At 46.0% G+C, this 12343-nt stretch overlaps 1 protein-coding gene across 4 annotated transcripts in view; it reads left to right on the plus strand.

Moving 5' to 3' along the window:
• CEP152 (centrosomal protein 152) overlaps positions 1 to 12343 on the plus strand; it is a 77351-nt gene that overhangs the window by 26360 nt on the left and 38648 nt on the right. For all 4 annotated transcript variants that reach the window (XM_040342648.1, XM_040342649.1, XM_040342650.1 and 1 more), the window contains 5 exons: positions 3724 to 3871; positions 4875 to 4966; positions 6460 to 6614; positions 10900 to 11110; positions 11205 to 11315. In XM_040342648.1, the coding sequence (XP_040198582.1) occupies positions 3724 to 3871; positions 4875 to 4966; positions 6460 to 6614; positions 10900 to 11110; positions 11205 to 11315 (717 nt within the window). The remainder of the gene's footprint in view (positions 1 to 3723; positions 3872 to 4874; positions 4967 to 6459; positions 6615 to 10899; positions 11111 to 11204; positions 11316 to 12343) is intronic.

Raw genomic sequence — 12343 nt, forward strand, 5'->3', positions numbered from 1 at the left:
TGCCTAGTGACATGACAGGGATCTACTGCTCCCTGTCATCGGGAGCAGTGATCGCTGTCATGTCAGTGGTAGCTCATCCCCCCCACAGTTAGAATCACTCCCTAGGACACACTTAACCCCTTGATTGCCCCCTAGTATTTAACCCCTTCCCTGCCAGTGTCATTTACACAGTAATCGGTGCATTTTTTTTTTTTAAGCACTGATCGCTGTATAAATGACAATGGTCCCAAAATAGTGTCAAAAGTGTCTGATGTGTCTGCCATAATGTCGCAGTCACGATAAAAATCACAGATTGCCGCCATTACTAATAATATGCCATTAATCTATCCCCTATTTGGTTTGCGCAAAAGTTATAGCATCTACAAATCAATATACGCTTATTGCGTTTTTTTAACCAAAAATATGTAGAATACATATCGGCCCAAACTGAGAAATAAATATATATAGAAATATATATAGAAATATATATATATATATATATATATATATATATATATATATATATATATATATATTTATATATATATAATTTATTATATATATTTATTATAGCGAAAAAAAAATCTCTTTTTTTTTTTTTTCATTATAGTGCAAAAAATAGAAACCGCAGAGGCTATCAAATACCACCAAAATAAATATCTATTTGGGGGGGGGGGGGGGGGGGGGGACAATTTTGTTTGGGTGCAACTTTGCACATTGCGCAATTAGGAGGAATAATTGTCTTTCTGGAGCCTTGAGACAAACTTTTATTTGCATGAATACATTTTTCTTGCTACATTCACCAGATGCATATTTGAAGTGGCCTTATGACTTGCATTAAAATGGCTGAAAAACTTGAAATATAGTACAGGTGTCAAACTTAATTTAATTGCGCGCTGCATCGGCATTATGGTTGCCCTTTTTATAGGTGCAGGGACTCAACCATGGCCCCCTGCAAAACCGCATTGAATGGTGGGTGTGGCCAAATTTCACATTTGGAGGATTTAAAAGGGGCAATAAATACCAGGAGTCTTATGTGCAGAATTCAGGGGTGCCCTATGCGAGGAGTGTGGGGTTCAGGGGTGCCCTATGCGAGGAGTGTGGGGTTCAGGGGTGCCCTATGCGAGGAGTGTGGGGTTCAGGGGTGCCCTATGCGAGGAGTGTGGGGTTCAGCTCTCTTTCACATGCTGTCCACATTTCACTTCCGCTCTGACCTCTGCAAAACTCGCCCCTGTTCCCCCTTTGCACATATCTCACTCCACAGCCCTCATCTCGCCCCCCCCCCCCCCCCGCAAAAGTTTTTTTTGCCTCTCATCTGCCCAGCCCACCTCTAGTACCTACCAGCAGTGTAGGCGGCTCTGCCTCCCTTTTTCACTTGCAGGAAGATCATTGGTACGCCATCTGGGCACTGATGGGGATAACGGTGCAGCTTACCACGTGGTACCCCCTCTCACACTGCATCTGCTTCTGCCTTTTCCCTGCCATGAGTGCAAGGCGGGCAAGGATGAGAGCCGCTGAGAGGAAAGTTGTCCTCCATAAACATAGAAAGCTTCTGTGTTTACAAGTGACAGTGGTGAGTGGAGTTCTGCTACGTTCTGGCTGAAAAAAGCTCTGGGTGCGAGGGCCACGTGAAATGCCCTGGCAGGGCCGAATTCGGCCCACAGGCCTTGTTTGACACGTGTAATACACAGTTCAGAAGGTCTGATTTTAAAAATGGGTTATCTTAATATGTATTACTTCAGGGATCGACAAATCCCGGGCGCCAGGTCGCCATGGCGACTAGAAATAGTGTCCTGGCGACTTGGTTTGGAAGGTGGGCAAAAAAAAAAAATATATATATATTTTTTTTTTTGTGAGCTGGCGCCATCTGGTGGTGGCCGTTGGTATTACAAGTTAAGCATTACAAGTTAAACAGCAATTCTAATGTAATTTTTCACTATTTTCACTGCCATCTTCTTCCCTCTAATTAGAACCCCCAAACATTATATATATTTTTTTATCCTAACACCCCAGAGAATAAAATGGCGATCGTTGCAATACTTTCTGTCACGCCGTATTTGCGCAGCGGTCTTACAAGCGCACTTTTTTGGGAAAAAAAAATACACTTTTTTTAATTAAAAAATAAGACAACAGTAAAGTTATCCACATTTTTTTAAATATTATGAAAGATAATGTTACGCAGAGTAAATTCATACCCAACATGTCACGCTTCAAAATTGCGTTTTAACACCGTTTACATATGCGGGCGCTGCTCACGTATGTGTTTGCTTCTGCACGCAAGCTCGTCGGGACGGGGTGCGTTTTCTGGCTCCTAACTTTTTTAGCTGGCTCCTAGATTCCAAGCAAATTTGTCAACCCCTGTATTACTTCCATTTATAAACCTCTTGGGTTCCATAGATGAACATTCTAGTGCACATAGTGCTTGATAATTACCATATGCGATATCTATTAAGCAATAGATATTTTAGTCTGGAATTCATAAATGACCTTGGACCTCAAGGCATGCCCTCCACATACAGTATATTCAACTTTTACAGTAAACCTGAACAATCCCAAAAATGTTGTTAGGCCCAACGTCGATTGGATTTTTTCTGCTTCAAGTGGGATTTGTATTCCCATACAAGTTTATGGAAATGCAAACCTGCTTGACGTGGATCAACTGCAAATCAAATTCAATAAATGCTGCATATTCTAAGGATTGTCTCAAACTGATGCCATTGGTCTCTTTGTACCTGTGGAGCTTTCTTGGCTCCTTTTAGAGCAGTGGTTCTCAACCTTCTAGTGCTGTGACCCCTTGATAAAACTTCCCAAGTTGTGGGGACCCCTAGTAGTAAAATTATTTTTGTAGCGTGGGTTGTCAGCACCCGGGGCAAGACAGGTAATTTGCACCCCTAACCCACAGACATTTAGCGCTCCCTGAGTCCCTTCCACTCGTACAGTATTAAAACCCCTTATGGTACATTTTAGGATTTTCTCTTTGTTCTCTTTTCTTTCCCTTTTTATCTCTCTCTATCCTAATTTCTTGTTTCCCCCCCCCCCCCCATCCCTCTCTCTAGCCGTCTCTCTTGTTCTTTCTCCTATTCTTTCTCTCCCTTTTTCTTTGTTCCTCCCCCTATTTTCCTTTCCCATGTGGTCTCTTTTTTTCCAACAGAAGGGGAGTTCTGATCAGCCAAATTAGGTGCTTTTGATCAAGGCCATCTGCTGATCTGAGAACTGTAGTGGGGACTTTTAATAGCAACTATAATCACAGGTAGTGTTGCTCACTGTGTCTCTGACTTCACTGTGTCTCTGACTTTGTGGTGTCTCGCAGCAGTGACACCTATGCCCAAATCAGGAGATAGGGTCTCCTCCAGCCCCTCCCACTTCACATTCCTCACCAGCCAGCTGACACCTAGTCTCTGCCCCCCAGCCATGTCGTGAACTGAATTGGTGGCTGCAAAGAGGCTGAGTGGGCGGCCATGGGCTCCAGGAACAGGCCTGCTGGGCAGCCATGAAAGGGCTGGGAGAGCGGTGCGGGATTCAGTAACAGCCCAGGATTTGGTGACCCCTGGCAAATTGTCATTTGACCCCCAAGGGGGTCCCGACTCCCAGGTTGAGAACCACTGTTTTAGAGTGTATAGATGACCAATTTGGACCCCTGAGATGATGTTGTCTTTCCTGTGCTGCATTTTCTATGGCAAGTGTTTTATCACTAGTAGTTTTAACTTCACATTTCCTCTTGTTATTTTGTTTTTCATAATGTAGAAAGAGTGTTGTAGTCGACTAGAGGAGCAACTGAAACGGTCTGAGAGGAAGGGTGAAGAAAGCAAACTCGAAAAAACGGAAATGATCAATCGCTTATCCAGGAGTCTTGAGGAAAGTCAGAAGCAATGTGCCAATCTTTTACACACAGGTGAGCTGGTACAGACGTCTATTCATGTGACATGAGGGCAGCGATGTTGTAAAATGTACTGTTTTATGTTAGATACAGCTGCGTAAAACCACCAAGTGATGGTAGATCTTGACATTATAAAGTATTGGTGATGTGTACGAACACTATATTACCAGAAGTATTGGGACACCTGCTCATACGTTCACATTTTAGGCAAAAAAAACGCAATAAGTGTATATTGATTGGTTTGGGCAAAAGTTATAGCGTCTACAAAATAGGGGATAGTTTTATGGCATTTTTTTTTCTATTAGTAACGGTGGCGATCTGCGATTTTTATCTTGACTGCGACTTTATGGTGGACGCTTTTGACACCTTTTTGGGACCATTGTCATTTATACAGTGATAAGTGCTATAAAAATGCACTGATTACTGTGTAAATGACACTGGCAGAGAAGGGGTTAAGTGTGTCCTAGGGAGTGATTCTAACTGTGTGGGGACTGGACTACAAGTGACATGACAGTGGTCACTGTTTCCGATCCGATCACAGGGAGCAGTAGATCACTGTCCTGTCACAAGGCAAAACAGGGAAATGCCTTGTTTACAATGGCATCTCCCTGTTCTGCAGCTCTGTGACAGGATCACGGGCACCCGGCATAAAATGCCGCAATTTTAAAGGGGATGTACAGGTATGTCCATATGCGCAGCCGTGCTACTCTGCTGACGAAAATAGTCATGCAGCAGTCGGCAAGCGGTTATGGTAAAAAGTAAGTAAGGAGTGTGTATGAGATACTGGTACTTTGAGGCAGCTGCAGTTGTGCTCGGTGCAGCAGAAGGTCATCGGATTGCAACAATGCCGGCCTGGGTAGTTGGCACAAATGTGGTGGTTTTTTTTTTTTTTTTTTTTTTTTCACAAGGGCCCAGTAACTAGAATGTGCTCCATTTTAGAATTCTAGTCAAGTTTTAATGCTGTGTTTGATTGTTCTAAACTTTGAAACTCTCTAAACGTTAAACTTTAAATTTTTAGGTTCGATCCAGGAGGCTTCACAGTTAAGAATGCAGCTTCAGCAATTACAGTCATCAAAAACCATTAGTGATGGAATGAATAAGGCACTGCAGGTTAGTGTTCTTTTTTTTATCAGTGTAGATTACATTACCGCAAAAGGTATTAAACACAAAAGCAAACATGTAATATTGCAGCTTACTAATCTTTAGATACGGTGGCCGCATTCGTTTTTTCTTGTTCGTTTTTTTTTTTTTTTTTTTTTTCTTTTAGGCCTCGATTATTTTCATCTGTTGATCTGGTCAATAAGTCTGTTATTTTTCAACTTCTTTTTTGGCAGACCAAGCTGTCCAGCAAAGGTGCCAGTTAGAGGTTGAGACAAACTAATCTAAACACAGAAAATAAATTGCGAACAGACAGGCTCTTTATTTGCATATCTTCTGCAATAAAATACACTTGCCTGCCTGTCCACAATCCTCCCCTGAATATAAATGGAGCTGTGCAGAGCTCTGTGTACATTTCTAGGTCAGTGTCGGGATGAATGGTTTCTGCATATGTACAGGAATAACGTTATCCCGCCAGTCAAGGTGGCTTAAGACCAGGACCCAGAAAAAGCCAGGAGAAAATGCTGGCAAGGGACCTTGTGGGTGTCGGTGGCAAGTATTTGTGCCTTTTTTTTCATTCCACTTTAACCCTGACAGGGGTGCCAATAATGGGTGCTTTTATTAATTTATGTTAAGCGTTTATTCTAATACAAAAACAGTGTTTCTGTGACCACTTTAAAAAGTGTTACCTGGAGTTCAGCTATGATTTGTTAGCCAAGTCCATCTAAATCTGCTAGTGGCTCGTGCCAGAGGTTTCCAAACTTTCTAAACCAAGGGCCAGTTTACCATCCTTCAGACTTTAGAGGGGCCGGACTGTAGCCATTGGAAGTAGAAAATGGCCCGGCATCAGTGGGAAGGAACTGGGCCCCATTGTTGGTGTGGCTGGGAGGCGCTGGGCCCCATTGTTGGTGTGGCTGGGAGGCGCTGGGCCCCATTGTTGGTGTCGCTGGGAGGCGCTGGGCCCCATTGTTGGTGTCGCTGGGAGGCGCTGGGCCCCATTGTTGGTGGGCCCCATTGTTGGTGTCGCTGGGCCCCATCGTTTGGGTCAGAGGATTAAATCTTGCCCCAGGAGGCCGGATAAAAGCAAGCAAAGGGAGATCACTGTGCTAGTCCATCTACCTCTGCTCTCTCCCCAGACTGACAATGCTGCTGATTGAAGACACCCTAAAGCTGGCCAAACATGGTTAGTTTTTTTTTCATTCTGCCAATGGGCAGTAATGAACCAAGACTACCAGATTCCTCATCTACATAAACAAGATCAATGGAGGAGTTCCACTCCCCCTTGCCCTAGTACATTGTATTTTGACCGTAGCACCCGCTGCTATCAGAATTTACTGCAGCCCCCATATTTAGGGATTGGTAAACTGCAATTTATTTGGTATTTTGGGTTTATAACTGCTTGAAAAACTTTTACTCAAAGAATGAGTGTCTTGTGAATTTCTTTGATTCTGCCCACCCTAACGGAGAAGGAATGCATAAAGTAACATGTTTTCTTTGCACTATAGGAGGAAATAAATGAACTTAAAGAACAAATCACAATGTATGAATCTGCTGCTAAACTGGGGGTTTTCCTTGGTGCAGAAGAGCAAGAAGAATTCTCTGACTCCTACAGGGATTTGGGTATCAAGAAAGTTAACTGGCAAAAGTCTCGATTCCAAAGGTATATTGTTTGTGGCACAAAAGTGGCATGCAAAAGAAAAGGTGTATTGTAGCCTCTGGCTGGAGGAGGGCAAAAAGAAAGCTGTGCCCTTTATTCCTCGCTTACTGTCATCAGTTATGCCCCATTCACACGTGCGGATCCCGGGAGGATCCATTTTTGGACATCCGCTTGCTCAGCAGGGAACGCTCCGTTGGTCCCCCGCTGAGCCGGCGGATGTCTAGTCCATCTCTGCACACTGTGCAGAAACGGAACGTTCAGCTCTCTGCTTTCCTGTATGGGGGGGGATCGGATGAAAACAGACCGTCTGTGCGTTTTTCATCCGATCCGCAGACGGATGGTAAAATTAGAGTTTTCCTCCATCAGTTTTGGAGCATAGCGGAAACTGATGTTCATCCGCTGACATCCGCTTACATTTTGAACTTACAAATCGATAAACTCCCCTTATCGTTCCAAACGGTAACTGCCCATGTTTTCCTGGTGGCGAGAACAATGATGGCTAAACACTGGAAGATGTCCCAAGCTCCTAATAAATCGGAGGTTATAGCCTTTGTCTTACACATAAGTTTTGAGTATAGCCTCAGATCAATTATTTAAAGAATCATATAATGTACCATCATCCAGGAATTAATAGAGAAAGGGGGACCGGAGGATAGAATAGTAGCGGCTGCTAGTACCGCAAACCCAAAATAACTATCACCCAGAAGAAAAAAAAAAATATGGACTTTCTCGGTACTGATGACACAAATAAATACAGTAAAAAATTCATTTATTATACATAAAAAAAAAAATGTACAGTTTAAAAACAGGACTATGACAATCAACCTCACACTAGTTACAGCGGTAGAATATAAACGGAAATCCGTATAGTATCTGTAACTTTACCTCACAACAACAGATACTATACGGATTTCCGTTTATATTCTACTCCTGTAACTAGTGTGAGGTTGATTGTCATAGTCCTGTTTTTAAACTGTACATTTTTTTTTTTATGTATAATAAATGAATTTTTTACTGTGTGTGTGTATATATATATATATATATGTATAATATATATATAATGTATATAATATATATATATATATATATATATATATATATATATATATATATATATATATATATATATAATGTATATAAAAATACATATTCTTCTGGGTGATAGTTATTTTGGGTTTGCGGTAGAGGTCGACCGATATGGGTTTTTCTCTGGCCGATGCCGATGCCGATATTTCGAAATCGGGGCAGCCGATGGCCGATATATGATGCCGATTTTTGCGGCCGATATTTTGGGCCGATTTTTGGATTGGGATGCATTGTGGAGGAGGATGGATGGTGCTGGGCGTGGGTGGGAGATGCGCTGTGGAGGGGGAAAGATGGTGCTGGCTGTGCGTGGGGGATGCATTGTGGAGGGGGATGGCTGGATGTTGCTGGCGGTGGATGTGTTGTGGAGGGGGATGGATGATGCTGGCCGTGGATGGGGGATGCGTTGTGGAGGGGGATAGATGGATGGTGCTGGCCGTGGGTGGGAGATGCGTTGTGGAGGGGGATGGCTGGATGTTGCTGGCCGTGGAGGGGAAGAGATGGATGGTGCTGGCTGTGGATGGAGGGAAGGGGGTGGATTGATGGAGCTGGCCGTGGGTGGGGGATGCATTGTGGAGGGGGATGGATGGATGGAGCTGGCCGTGGGTGGGGGATGCATTGTGGAGGGGAAGAGATGGATGGTGCTGGCTGTGGATGGAGGGAGGGGGGTGGATGGATGGTGCTGGCTGTGGGTGATGCGTTGTGGAGGGGGATGGATGGATGGAGCTGGCCGTGGGTGGGGAATGCATTGTGGAGGGGGAGATGGATGGAGCTGGCCGTGGGTGGGAGATGCTTTGTAGAGGGGGGTGGATGGATGGAGCTGGCCGTGGGTGGGAGATGCTTTGTAGAGGGGGGTGGATGGATGGAGCTGGCCGTGGGTGGGAGATGCTTTGTAGAGGGGGGTGGATGGATGGAGCTGGCCGTGGGTGGGAGATGCTTTGTAGAGGGGGTGGATGGATGGAGCTGGCCGTGGGTGGGAGATGCTTTGTAGAGGGGGGTGGATGGATGGAGCTGACCGTGGGTGGGAGATGCTTTGTAGAGGGGGGTGGATGGATGGAGCTGGCCGTGGGTGGGAGATGCTTTGTAGAGGGGGGTGGATGGATGGAGCTGGCCGTGGGTGGGAGATGCTTTGTAGAGGGGGGTGGATGGATGGAGCTGGCCGTGAGTGGGAGATGCTTTGTAGAGGGGGGTGGATGGATGGAGCTGACCGTGGGTGGGAGATGCTTTGTAGAGGGGGGTGGATGGATGGAGCTGGCCGTGGGTGGGAGATGCTTTGTAGAGGGGGGGGGATGGATGGAGCTGGCCGTGGGTGGGAGATGCTTTGTAGAGGGGGGTGGATGGATGGAGCTGGCCGTGGGTGGGAGATGCTTTGTAGAGGGGGGTGGATGGATGGAGCTGGCCGTGGGTGGGAGATGCTTTGTAGAGGGGGGGGGATGGATGGAGCTGGCCGTGGGTGGGAGATGCTTTGTAGAGGGGGTGGATGGATGGAGCTGGCCGTGGGTGGGAGATGCTTTGTAGAGGGGGGTGGATGGATGGAGCTGGCCGTGGGTGGGAGATGCTTTGTAGAGGGGGGTGGATGGATGGAGCTGGCCGTGGGTGGGAGATGCTTTGTAGAGGGGGGTGGATGGATGGAGCTGGCCGTGGGTGGGAGATGCTTTGTAGAGGGGGGTGGATGGATGGAGCTGGCCGTGAGTGGGAGATGCTTTGTAGAGGGGGGTGGATGGATGGAGCTGGCCGTGGGTGGGAGATGCTTTGTAGAGGGGGGTGGATGGATGGAGCTGGCCGTGGGTGGGAGATGCTTTGTAGAGGGGGTGGATGGATGGAGCTGGCCGTGGGTGGGAGATGCTTTGTAGAGGGGGGTGGATGGATGGAGCTGGCCGTGGGTGGGAGATGCTTTGTAGAGGGGGGTGGATGGATGGAGCTGGCCGTGGGTGGGAGATGCTTTGTAGAGGGGGTGGATGGATGGAGCTGGCCGTGGGTGGGAGATGCTTTGTAGAGGGGGGTGGATGGATGGAGCTGGCCGTGGGTGGGGGATGCATTGTGGAGGATGAGATGGATGGAGCTGGCCGTGGGTGCGAGATGCTTTGTAGAGGGGGATGGATGGATGGAGCTGGCCATGGGTGGGGGATGGATATATATAAAATGTGTGTGTATACAGGAGTATGTATATGAGTTTGTATACAGGAGAGGGGTGTGCTCTGACATGTACACACTGTTCCCTCCAGCACTGCCCATTGGATGACACCTGTGAGCTCCCACGTGAGTAGAGTACTATCACTAGAGAGCCGAGGCACCTATCATAGATAATATGAATACTGTACATTACCCCAGTATCAGGCTGCCAGCCTCCAGCAGCACGAGAAATGAATCCCTCAGCCACGCTGCTGGTAGCCTCAGCCTGCGCGCCGGCCCCGCCCCCCTACCTCGGCAGCTGCAGTAGTTGTCTGTGCGAAGAGATCACAAAAGCTTCCTGCATGCTGGGACGGTGGCGAGATTACTGAACATGGACTCTAGGCTACGGCTGGAGCTGTAGCCTAGAGCCCATGTTCAGTAATCCCGCCACCGTCCCAGCATGCAGGAAGCATTACAAGTGTGATCTCCGCACAGACAACTACTGCAGCTGCTCGGGCTTGTGACATGTTTGCTTTCTGCTACAGCCCGCCGAGGTAAAGGGGGGGGCGGGGCCGGCGCGCAGACTACCAGCAGCGTGGCTGAGGGATTCATTTCTTGTGCTGCTGGAGGTGGAGCGGGACTTAGTGTGGCAGCCGAAAATCGGCCGATTTTTTTACAATAATCGGCCGATGCCGATCTCTTAAAAACGGTCAAATATCGGCCGATATATCGGCCGACCGATATATCGGTCGACCTCTAGTTTGCGGTACTAGCAGCAGCTACCATTCTATCCTCCGGTCCCCCTTTCTCTTTGTCTTACACATGATCAGAAAATCGGATGGCAAAAATCACTTTCGAAGTGATCGTATGATAATTTGATCATTAGTACACAGCTTTTCGAGAGCAGATCACGACAGTTCATGCAACAATATCCGAAAGCACGAAAACTTTTTTTTTTTTGTTTGTTTGTTTTTATCCTATTGCAATGTGTTGTCTAACAAATTATTAACCCTTTTATTTGTTAAAATGAAAATGGTAATTTGCTCAGTGAACCTTATTTGTTTAGTTGACGTTTGTTTTTATGTCCATGCAGGTCACTGCGCACTAATGGTGTCCGAAAAGACCTTCCATCTGATGCTGTCATTACAGAGCTGAAAACAGAGCTGGAGCGTTGCATGAGCAGCAACAAAGCCAAACGTCAGCAGATTATGCAGCTCCAGTCTGATCTCAAGGGTTATCAGTCAAAAACTGAGGAACTCAAGAAGCTACTTGAAAGGGCTGAAAAAGAAGTCAAGGACTGTGAAGTATGTTCTGTGCTGCTATAAAGGCAAGAAGGTTCTAAATGTCACTGCAGCAGACCTTCCTTATGGTTACTATTACAATATTATCACTTTACAGGTCAGACCAGGGAACTTTGATTGCATGGATCCACACAGATCCACAGAGCAAGAGAGTCAGGAGATTCAAAGGCTGCTGGATGAGAATCGGAAGCTTCAGCAAGAAGTTGAGGTACTTTTACCAATAATACATTTATGGGTTGATTTACTAATGGAAAATAGACTGTGCACTTTGCCAGTGCAGTTGCGCTCCCATTTTTTTTTCTTCATTTAACAAATCAAGTGCAAGGGAAAATAAAAAAAGCATTTGCTTGCCCATGATTGGATGATAGTAAATGTGGTAAAGCTCTGCTTATTTACAAGCTCTAGGGAAAAATTAGTGTAATTGCAGAGTATACAGTCTATTTGCCTTTAGTAAATCAACCCCAATGGGTTTAAGGGCTTGTTCAAACACATACATTGAGATACATTAATCTGCATTGATCAATGCAAGGGATCAGAGAAACAATTGTGGTGGTGTGTGTTGCTTAAAAAATGTAGCAGAGCTCACATCACCGCATGCCAGCACACCACAGAGTATTGCAGAGTTCAATGAAGTGTTTTTTTTATAACTTTTATTAAAGCGGGAGTTCACCCGAAAAACAATTTAACATTAGATTCATGCTTATTTTGTCTAGGGGAATCGGCTAGTTTTTTTAAAAACGAAGCAGTACTTACCGTTTTAGAGAGCGATCTTCTCCGCCACTTCCGGGTATGGTCTTCGGGACTGGGCGTTCCTATTTGATTGACAGCCTTCCGACAGGCTTCCGACGGTCGCATACATCGCGTCACGAGTAGCCGAAAGAAGCCGAACGTCGGTGCGGCTCTATACGGCGCCTGCGCAGCGACGTTCGGCTACTTTCGGAAAATCGTGACGCGGTGTATGCGACCGTCGGAAGCCTGTCAAATAGGAACGCCCAGTCCCGCAGCCCATACCCGGAAGCGGCGGAGAAGATAGCTCTCTAAAACGGTAAATACTGCTTCGATTTAAAAAAAAACACCCGATTCCCCTAGACAAAATGAGCCTCAATCTAATGTTAAAAATTACGTTTTTGTGTGAACCTCCACTTTAAAGTGAAAAACGTAAACACTGTGTGTCATAACAATGCATTTCACCACCCCTACTCGATGCACACCAGTGGGATCACATTATATGGACTA

This window comes from Rana temporaria, chromosome 3, assembly GCF_905171775.1.
Source record: "Rana temporaria chromosome 3, aRanTem1.1, whole genome shotgun sequence".
In the NCBI taxonomy this organism is placed as follows: domain Eukaryota; kingdom Metazoa; phylum Chordata; class Amphibia; order Anura; family Ranidae; genus Rana; species Rana temporaria.